Here is a 10,755-nt window from a genome sequence, read left to right as displayed (position 1 = left end):
TCTATCTATTCATTATTCTTATTAATATTATTATTATTATTTGGTAAATGATCAAAGCAAACACTAAATAAACAAATAATAAACACTATTAAATTAACTATTCACAGTTTCTCATGGCAGCCTTAAAGAAGAGTGTGGCAAAGTGACAGGGGTCACCACTGACATTACAACTTTGATATGCTAATGTGTTACAAATTCATATATATTTGTTCGTATATATTATAAATTCATCATACATTCATCCTTTGGTCTATGTTTGATGTTGTACCATGCAGTAGCCCAATTTAGATACTAAAAGAGAAAAGCAGACAACAGTAAATCGCGAATAGGAAGTTGATGAGCGCAGCCTCAGTGAACCTAAAGAGAGCTGAGCAGTCCCCCTAGTGGATGTCATGGTTGTCTTGGTATTATCTTTACTTGATGAAACAAATGAACTTTTACTAAGTATGAGAGATAATGTGCGATAATGATTTGTAGTTAAAGTTAAGCTTCTGTGTCCATTTGATATCAGATGAGTAAATTAAACAACAAAGCACACAAAACATAATTGCAACAATATGAGGGTTGAGTCAGTAATTTAATATGCCTAAGACCTTTAGGCATATTTAGGGTCACTGACAGCAAAGGTCGAGTTACTTATAGAGGGAGCCTCATTAGTAAAATGTATCCAACAAGAGGCAACGCTTTGCCACGCTTTGTCAAGTGAAACAGGAGAAAGAGAAAAGTACTACAGTTGAAGTTGATAAGAGACAAACCTAAAATGACCTAAAATTCTGTTTAATTTCTGCAATTTTCATATTCATTAAAACCAAGTATATGACAGCTTTTTCTGTTGAAAAATTACTTTCTTTTGCCTACCTGAAGGACATTTTGGGATATCCACATATTTTAGGGTTATGAGAGAAGGTGGTGTGGGACAAATAAGTAAAATTCACTAATTTAACCTGCATACACCTACTACTACTCCCAGCAGGTTGTGGCATGCTGCCTCTCCCAGGATGCACTGACTAGAAGGCACTCACCAGGATCTTTCCCCTTCACCCATCATATACCCGTCATCATATAACATGACACAGTCTCGTCCGCCTGGCTGCGATTTATTTAGACTGTGGAAAGTACAGCACCGCAAAATGAAAATGTGATTATTCCTGTTATGACCGTGAGAAGCCAGATCTTCATTAACATATAATATTTGCTGCATCAACACTTGTCAGGATTATCTTGTTATTTTAATGTTTCAAGGCCTACTTCCCTCTTTCTGACTGTCAGAAACTAAGATCCACATTTGGGTGGTGTTTGTTGTGCAGTGTCAAACAGATGCATTTCCCCTGAAATGAGTGCATAACCTCTCATTTTGATGATTTGCTGAAAATGACTTTGGGATATCTCCAGTCCAGAGTTATGACTGTTCACTGCTCTCTTTTTACTGGCCCTGGATTGGTTAGGATTTATAAATCAGGGCTTCTAAAAGTGCAAAATTGCTTTTATGAGAAATGTGTTTTTTATTTACCGAATGACGTCTGAATTAAATAAATCACTCAAAATTATGCTTGTGCGTTCTACTGGTAACTGTAGTAAACCAAACATTCCCTAGTAGGATAGTGAAATTAACCTGACCATGGAAGATGTGAAGTTTTTGTGTACACTGCAGACAAGTTGAATTATTCCTTTTTAAAGAATTGTTATAGCCCTGACGCATGCATCGAGTCCAGCATCAGTAACTCTTTGTTTTACTGACCCTGATGTGTAGCTCGGAGTTTAAAAAAAGAATCTTTGTTTCCTTTTAAAAACTATTTCAGCTTCAGGATAGTAACATTTCAACAAAGGAACTTTGCATACTTTCCACAGTGAATGTGACTGCAAAGGACTCGATAGAAGTGTTGACAAAAAGCACTGCTCGGCTCTGGATGGACTTTCTTCCTTTTTCACTGTTGCTGTGTTTAGCAGATAATAACAGAGCACGAACATTTTTAAAGGTGCACATGTGCTTTCATTAAGACTTTCTTGAATTAAACTATCCCAATATTTTCTGTTCTGCTTTTCAAATTTATTATTGCAAACATAAAATATTCGGCTTATTATTGTGGTGTCCAACAGATGCAGCATCATCATCTCTTTAGTATTTATAAATTGAATCCCGTGAGTCTTGAAGATGAATGTTTGAGGTTTTTATTTATTAGTTTACTTGTGTGTCATGAATGAGTTCATGTATTTGCTGTGTCGTCTTAAGAATTTAGGTAGCTCTTCTTTACACCACTGCGTCTTCTTCCTCCTCCGCCTCATCACTCCTCTGACCGGTGATACAAGTACGTCTCCTCTTCCCCTTCTTCATCATAGCCGCGATAATGCCCCTCCTCACTGCCTCCTCTCCCTCTGTCCTCTGGGCAGTGGATCCCCAGTCTCTTCTGCAGCTTCTCCTCCTGGTGGCGGAGCTCCATGGAGTCCACCAGGTCATAGATGTTGTCCAGGGACCACATGGGTGATTGGAACCACGCCTTGACGTTGCCGTCCTTTCCCACAACCAGCATGCTGAAATAGTCCTTACTGATCTTCAGCTGTTCTCTCAGATTGTTGACCGTGTCACGGGATAACGGCTCAACTTCACTCTGACTGTGACCTGGAAGAAAAATGAAGACGAAGTAGAGAAATTTACAGTAAAAAGAGAAGACAAATTAAATGTAAGTTTAAATGTTGAACAAATACACAACAATGGCAATAAATTCCAAGTTCCTGCTCCACATGATTTACTCACCATTTAGAGGAAACAGCTCAACAGTTCCTGATGCTTTGTGTCCAGCTCCAGTCAGCTTCAACATGGCAAAGTGGCGAATACCTGAGGAAAGACCCGAATAGGCTTATTGTGTAAATGAGAGGAACACATAAATGTGTCATGTAGCGTAATATAAATAGCAATATATTATTGCACAAAAAATGCTATACATTTATGTACATTTTTATACTTAGGATTTAATTCTGCCCAGTAAGACAAATACATTATTGGCTTGGATTGTCCCAGACATACTGACCCAGGTGACAGTCCTGTCCACTTAGCGCAGTGAGCTGCTGTTGAAAAGAGTAGTCGTCGTCTGAGGGTGCAGAGATGAGCAGCAGTCTCCTCTTAGACATGAACCTAAACAGCCATGAAACAGGGGATGTAAGTTTCAATGGTGTGGTACAAGTCAGCCACATTTCATTCAGCCATGATGTGTTGAGACACACTTTGGCCTACAAAGGCAGAGAGCAGTAACTTCAGAAGGATAGGAAGTAATTTATTTTATATTTGTATGGACTCACTATGTCTTCAGGGAATATAATTAAGAATTAATCTCTCAGCTTTTCTTCTACTTATTTTTTAAAATAATAATAACATTGCAATGAACAATAATAAATCAGTTTCCACCTTAGCTAGTACTTTGACCACATCAAATTATGAATTCCACTGGAGTCAAAAACTGGCAATTAGTGTTTCTATGCTAAGCTAATGTTTAGCTAGTTTTGCTGTGATTATTAAACATGTAGTTTCTTTGGAACTATGTTTTTCTATGGAAAAAGATTATGTGGTTAAATGTCAAGTCAGATTTTGGCCTTTACAAAACTTTAAATAGTAAATATGAAGTTACTTCGTTTTAGCTTTGTAGGACAGATCAGTTCTAATTTGGAATTCATATGAAGATAAAGTAATAATTATGTAACATCAGGGCATATTAAATAAGATATTCCCAATAACATAAATCTTTTATATGATTTCTGAGGAGGCTGCAGACGCTGCTTGTCTCTATATAGTATAAGGTAATAACAAGAACTGATTTATAGTTCTATACCTGAGCAGTGAATTATCAGCTCCAGGCTGTTGCTTGTTTTTGGAGCAGACCGTAGGACTCTTCATCTCCGTTTCTTTTTCTGAGCGCCTTGAAGGAAAGTTGTCAATGTACTCGAACAGAGCAGGACTTGATGGAGGAGCCTCAAAGACTCTCTGTGGAAAAGATAAAAGGTATTTAAAAAAAGAGAAACCAACTTGTAGTCTGCATATTACATGGAATTAAATTTCATTGGTCTTTACAAGCCTACATCAGCAACAGTTCCTGACATAGCCAAAAAACAAACACAGCAATGACTATGAGCTGGATTACAATAGAGATCAGTTAATTATTTTGTAAACCTCTGACTAAATGAAGCTGGATTATTTTATATTGTTACAAATAAATGAAAGGATGACAGTAGTTATTGTCAAACACATTTGAAAGAATTGCTTGTGTGACTCTTGCCCTGGCTTGAAAACGTCCTGGCAGACGAGGTGAATGTCTTCATAACTCTGAGCAGCTGTATACTAGACTGCTGCCAGGTATGAACATCAATAAGAGTGGGGCTAAAAATGAGCATGCACGAGCATGAGCAAACACAAATAAAAGTGCAGATCTTACATTGGGTTTGATGTCGTAGTCTGAGACAGTCATGGAAAAGAGGTCAGGGGATGACAGGCCGAGCTCTGCTCTCAACAGAGAAATAAGGCCTGAATCTGAGAAATTTTCTGATTGGTCACTGAGTGGAGGTTCGGACTCTGAAACACACACACACGTGAAATATTTGAATGAATATGTGTGCGTAGATGCAGAGGCAGGAGACATAATACAAGGGACACCTTACAGTTTAGCCTAATGCAAGCCAGTACAAACACAACAACATTAACTATGACCCAGAACAACCATAAAGTTGAACAGACGCCTCTGAACAATGTTTCAGCCTTATAACCTTCAAGTATTTATTGCAGGGTTTTGATGTGGTATTATCAATACCTGTATGAACTTCTTATAAGCCAGTTTGTTTAAACTAAATTTTAACATGCTTACATGCTAAACTAAGATGCATTCTCATTTAGCTCAAAGCACCACTGTGGTTTTAGTTTCTAATTACAACGTCACAGGGCCACTAGCTCTACCACTAGACTCAGTCTTGCTGCTGTTCAGCTGCTGACTCAAGTCTTTGAATTCAGAAGTACCCACAGCATATTAAGTGAAGTGAAGAGGATGCAGCATGAAAAACAACAATGTTACCCTTGCAACAACAAATACCAGAGTGAGGAAATTCACTGTTTCAGTTCAGTGTTGTACTTCAAAGTGAAAGGAACCTCAGCTGCTGTTACTGTGGAAGCACCACATATCCCTTTGGTCACGCTTAAGGGAAAAAATACAGTGTGCTTCTCTTATTTGGTTAAAAAATACTCCAACAGTAGTTTTATTTATATATATGAAAAAAACAAAGTAACATCTGATAAGATTTTCCGATTACCTGGATCACCCCTGGCGAGAACCTAACCAAATGTTTTAGATGCAAATATTCAAACATACAACATCACACACACACAGAAAACACTTCTTACCGAGCTGGTGGTGTTGCAATGTGAGCGTGGCGTCACTTTCTTCACCCACAATGGTCGCCACAGTGATCTTCCTGATAGCGAGGTCACAGTGTTGCTTCTCGTTCTCCTCTTTCTGCTGGATGTACAGTGTTGCATCACTGCTGGGCGTTGAGATCAACTAGTACCAGGACAACGCACACACAAACATATACATCACTCCAAATGGACGATACGGATCATGTGCAGATATGTCTTAAAGGTTCATTGTTTTGAATGCATTCAGAATGTGGAGTGTGGCCACTTTACACCAGGATTAGGGAGAAAAGGCAGGGAGAAAGCTGCAAGCAAAGGAGAAAGTTCTCACCATTAACCTTCTTGTCCCTTTTAAACTGTCCAAAAATGCTTTCAGGGCTGTTATATCCTTCTCACTGGCCTCTCTGTTGGACTTTTTACCTCTTCCTTTCCCTTTCTTTCCTTTTTTTCCTTTGCCCTTTTTCTTAGAGCTCTGTTTTTCCTGTGTGTGATCCTTTACATTGTCCTCTTTTGTATCTTCACTGTTTTTCCCTCCATGTCTTCTCTTTCCTTCTTCCAAAGTAGAGTCAGGCCTGCAGTAGAATAGAATAGAAAAAAAAATGACTTTGATGTCCGGCCAGCACAGAAAAAAAGCATCTCTGTCTGGTGTAAGGGGATGAAGAGGCGTGACATACCAGATGGTAACAGAAAATTCAGGCAGACTGTAACTGAAATCAATCAAACATCCACAGACATCTACTATATTACAAAAAATGACAAAGACATATGAAGGGAGCACCTATCTTTCTTCACTTCTTCAGCACTCTTTGACACAGATGGAGAGGTGTGCACTTTTTCCTGTCGATTAGAAGTGGCCCGACCACCACTGCTCGAGTCCTTCCTCCCCTTACGGATAACAAACAATGACCGTCCACTCAGTATATCCTGGACCTTACTCTTTAGGGCCGCTTTTTTGTCCAGGGGAGGTTTTCTTTGTGCCACCACAGAAGTCACATTCCCTCGCTTCTGAGGGCTCAGTACCATCTTCTTCTTCATCTTTTTCCTTTTCATCACAATCTTCTTTTTAGTGGTTTTACACCTGAATAAAAAGACAAAATCAAACATTTTGCATGAGAGGATTTGTGTATGTTTTCCTTGATAACTTCAACCAAAATGATACAGATTCAAATTGAATTGCACAGTCACTCAGATAACTGATCTTACACGGGACATGTGTTCTTTCCATCAGTGGATTAACAGTTTTTACAAGAATTTTCCATACCTCAAATTTTCAAATTGGACACAAGCAGAACACTCATAAGATCTAATCAAAATGCAAAAACCCCATGGTTGTTTTCAAATTCCACTCAGTCCACCAGTACATTTATTTCTTGCTTCCTGTTTTTTCACAACTCATCCTTATTGAATGTGGATGTTCTTGCAGGAGCAAGTTTTGTTGGAGGACTGAAACCCATATTTTATGCTACTGAACATGCAACATATGTTTTTTCTCATCCAAATCGAGTCTCTAAGGATAGGGTGTTGCAAAAAATGTATAGCCCCATGAGACAAATTTGTGCTATGTTGGCAAATATCAATAACAATACGAGGCTGCAGCAAAGCTAACGACTCTGTGAGGCTAAACTTAGACACAGCGGTACTTTGAGCTAAATGCTAACATACCCACAATGACTATGAAAACATACTAATGCTAAGTAGGTGTAATGTTCACCATCTTAGTTTAGCATATTAGTATGCAAACCTATGTACAGTTGAGGCTGATGAGAATGTCATTAGTTTTCATGTACTGTATATGGTTATACTATAAATTGGAATTTTGACCAAATGATGGTGCAAATGGAAAAGTCAGGGAATCACCAAAGTTATTACAGTTCATCTGGAGGGTAATATGAATTTGTGTACCAAATTTCAGGATAATCAATCCAGTAACTGTTGAGACATTCCAGCATGAGCATGGCTAAGAATGGTTGACTTGTTATAAATCGAACTGAATGAACTTGTAAAACACTTCCTCGGTACAGTGAATTACACAATGGTATGACAGAACCTCAAGTTGGATCCTTTTCTGGTCATCTTCTCCAGCTTCCTCATGGGGAACTGATCAATGAGCTCCAAAATCGCCTCAATGCGGACTGGATAAGGGAAGCGCTCGCTGACCCGAAGGTTCTTCTTCAGAACCAGCATGGTGAACCCTTGCTCCTGAAACAATTGGGAGAGCATAAAAATGTCAAGTCAAGAGGAGGTACCCACAAAGACAGTTTCAGAAAAATTTAGATTAAAAGAAATGCAAAGGGGCTGTAACTTGCCAACATAGTATTAACTGATTACCTGGCTGGTAAGCTCCAGGTAGTGCAGCAGTTTGGTAACGGTGTCAGGGTCCAAGCTCTCTACTGTTGCATCTCCTTGGAAGGTTGTTTTCTGGATTCGACCTTCCATCATGGCATTCTGGATGATGGTGATGATGAATGTGTCTCTTTCTGCTAGGCGGCAGTTTAGCCCTTTCTGAGAGAGACCCAAAAGGAGAAAGAAAAATAGTTAAAGAAGAGCTGGAAAGGAGACTGTTTTGAGTGAACTTCTAATATGGCATATATATCTGTACAATACCTGCTCCATTTCTTCCAGCTGTTTCTCCATCATTCGAAGGTAGTGGTTATTGCGTGATGGGGCTGTTATCACCCACAGTCGCTTTTTACCTGGAGGGCAGAAAGGGAACTGTAAGGAGATAGACAAATAAACACATCAGCTGATCAGTTCATTTGTCTTGCCTGCAAAGTCACCCAGGAAATCGAGCTCCGGGGCCAGGATTAATGACGTCTCCCCGACTCCTCTGTTGTCTCCATGCTCTCTGTCTTCTTCCAACCCCAACCCTTGCTCGATTCCTGGAGGGAGGTCTGAATAGTCTCCCCAGTCTCTTACATTGGGGTCCAACTGATCCTTGGACTCTCTTCGACTGACGCCCGGCCAGGCGGTAAGCAAGCTTGGGTAGCTGAGGCTCCACAGGGTGGCAAACAACAGCAGAGGCCAGTGTGAGTTATAGAAATTAAACATCCTTACTGACACGGTTGGGTAGTTGATTTGTTGATCAGCTGGAATAGGTTAGCAGCTCACAAATCCTCCTCTGGCTAAAGAATACATTTGTTCACCACTCTTGGGCAGCAGTGTTGCATCTGAAACGGACAGGATGGATTCACCAACTGTTTAAAAAGTGATTCAAAAATGAAAAAGCTCTAGATCATCAGTCACAAAGTCCCCAGCTGAGAAATCCCCAGTCTTTGCAACCACATTCACAACCCCACTAATAACCGAAGCATTCTGTATCCTTACAAAACTGGTGGACTAAATCGGGGCATGAATCGCAAAGGTAAAAGGACAGAAAAGACTGCAGTGACGTTAACCCCTCTCACCAGCAGAGAGAGACTGACTGGGGAGACTCTCCTCTGCTTGCAAACAGACACACACACACTCCTGTTTCACATTATACCCCAGGCTTGTTAACAGAAAACTCCTGGAATTTTCTGTGACTTCAAAGCATTTTCTTTTCTCTCTCTCTCTCTCTCTCTCTCTCTCTCTCTCTCTCTCTCTGTCTCTCTCTCTCTCGCGCACACACACACACACACACACACACACACACATTCTCAGTATGTGTATGTGTGTGTATGTGTGTGTCTCACAGCCGACTGTTTTGGTGTCTATCACCAACAGAAAATCAATCACTCACATATATACATACACATTTACAGAGTATAAAATGCACATGGATGCTAATGCACCCTGTGAAGGCTGGCTATATCTTTGATCAGGAGATTAAATGCTAGCAATGCTGACCTCCGACCTCCTTCTGCAGTGGGGCAAGTAAAGAGATATCACGTTACCTGCATTATTACACCTGGTGAAAATTGATTGTATTTGACAGTTTAGATTTTAACATCTGTCACTACCCATCAGAGATTGGCACTGACCTGATCACAGACCATTGCAGGCTGTCTCACACATGTTGTCGACAGAATGAGGGAGTAAAAGTGGGAGTTTAGAGGTAGAGCAGTTTAGCTTAAAGCCATTTGTTCAGCCGGACTTAAAGGCAAATGGCAGCAACCATTAATAACCCAGACAGGATGATGCTGAAGTCTGGAAAAGTTCAAACCAGTTCAAAGTTGTTAATCTATGCCCACAGGCGAGTTGAACCTGAAGACTTTCTGCCAAGAAAAAAGAGTAATAATTCTTCTGACTACTGCTCCCTAAAGGCTCCACTAACTAAAATATCAACCACACTAAAACACAGCTATCTATCACTTAATGCACAGCCAACTATCAATTCCCACCAGGTATTAAACCAAGAATTGTCCCTTTAAACAGCTGATAATAGCACGAATACCACAAAGCTCCAAATGTAACCATAAACTTGACTATCTACAGCCTTTTCTCTTCAAATTTACAAAATACAAAAGGATAATATATAATAATATAATGTCCTAAATGCTGGGCTTTCCAGCCCTGCAAAAGAAAGTAAACATACATGAACCACATTTATATTTAAATTCCTAAAAATTATTCTGCAACCAATGGAATAATCTGTGCATCTCAGAGCACAAACATGAAGCAAAACCAGTTAAATCTAACTGATAGCAGCATTCATTGAGAGTCAGATTGCCATATGAATTCTAATAAAAATTATATGATAATGGAATTGATTCATGATCCTATTGTTTACTTCTTTGGTCTGTTGCCATAAATTCATATTTTGATGGCCTTTGATGTACAAAAATACATGCCTGTTTTTTCAGCCATAAAATGTTTGAATAAGACTAAAGATGTGTGTGATATCATAAAAAGGTACTGTATCTTTCTTTATTGTAACATAAACATCAGGTATCCATAACATGACCAAGGTAGCATTTAGTGGCACATTTAAGTTTCTTTTCAACATTAATTGACAACTGTAAAGGTATTTCAACATAATAACACACCTGAAAGAGACAATTTTTACAATAAGAAATGGATATGCGACTAATGATACCTTTCAAAATGCCCTGTCTATAAACATATCTATATACTAAACAGAGGTAGGTACAGCAACAGGCTGTGTTACTCACATGACTGAAAACAATGACTCTAAAGAGGCGTTGGGAACAAAATGAGAACCAGGCATAGCAACAATGCATTCCACCCTCTGAGCCGGATAAAGAGAACCAGATGATCAGCATGTGAGTGAGAGAGAGAGTTTATATACTGCAGTGCATATACCGTAATAAGTGAATGAATGTGCTGGTGCAGAGTGAATGGATATGCTGACGACAGGATAAACAATGTTGTTAGTTACAATATTGTTACAATGTTAATTACTTTATTTTTCATCAACAAAGATTTAC

At 39.3% G+C, this 10,755-nt stretch overlaps 1 protein-coding gene across 4 annotated transcripts; it reads right to left on the bottom strand.

Moving 5' to 3' along the window:
- Positions 1-2,155: 2,155 nt before the first annotated feature.
- Positions 2,156-10,646, bottom strand: ccdc80l2 (coiled-coil domain containing 80 like 2). 4 transcript variants are annotated; one of them, XM_046066517.1, is made up of 13 exons: positions 10,631-10,646; positions 8,155-8,556; positions 7,994-8,082; positions 7,718-7,891; positions 7,437-7,588; positions 6,168-6,467; positions 5,721-5,961; positions 5,378-5,534; positions 4,422-4,558; positions 3,822-3,973; positions 3,027-3,130; positions 2,753-2,833; positions 2,156-2,617 (listed from the first exon to the last, which is right to left on the bottom strand). In XM_046066517.1, the coding sequence occupies exons 2-13, from the start codon at positions 8,435-8,437 to the stop codon at positions 2,283-2,285; spliced, it is 2,205 nt and encodes a 734-aa protein (XP_045922473.1). In that variant the 5' UTR covers positions 8,438-8,556; positions 10,631-10,646; the 3' UTR covers positions 2,156-2,282. The 4 variants fall into 4 exon arrangements, with proteins under 4 accessions (XP_045922473.1, XP_045922471.1, XP_045922475.1 ...); XM_046066515.1 differs by lacking the exon at positions 10,631-10,646 and adding an exon at positions 10,480-10,600; XM_046066519.1 differs by lacking the exon at positions 10,631-10,646 and adding an exon at positions 10,480-10,600 and having other exon boundaries at positions 8,167-8,556.
- Positions 10,647-10,755: the final 109 nt, after the last annotated feature.

Source organism: Micropterus dolomieu, linkage group LG13 (genome assembly GCF_021292245.1).
Source record: "Micropterus dolomieu isolate WLL.071019.BEF.003 ecotype Adirondacks linkage group LG13, ASM2129224v1, whole genome shotgun sequence".
Classification (NCBI taxonomy): Eukaryota; Metazoa; Chordata; class Actinopteri; order Centrarchiformes; family Centrarchidae; genus Micropterus; species Micropterus dolomieu.
Note: the sequence above shows the minus strand (reverse complement) of the source record. Positions and strands in the feature narration are given on the sequence as shown.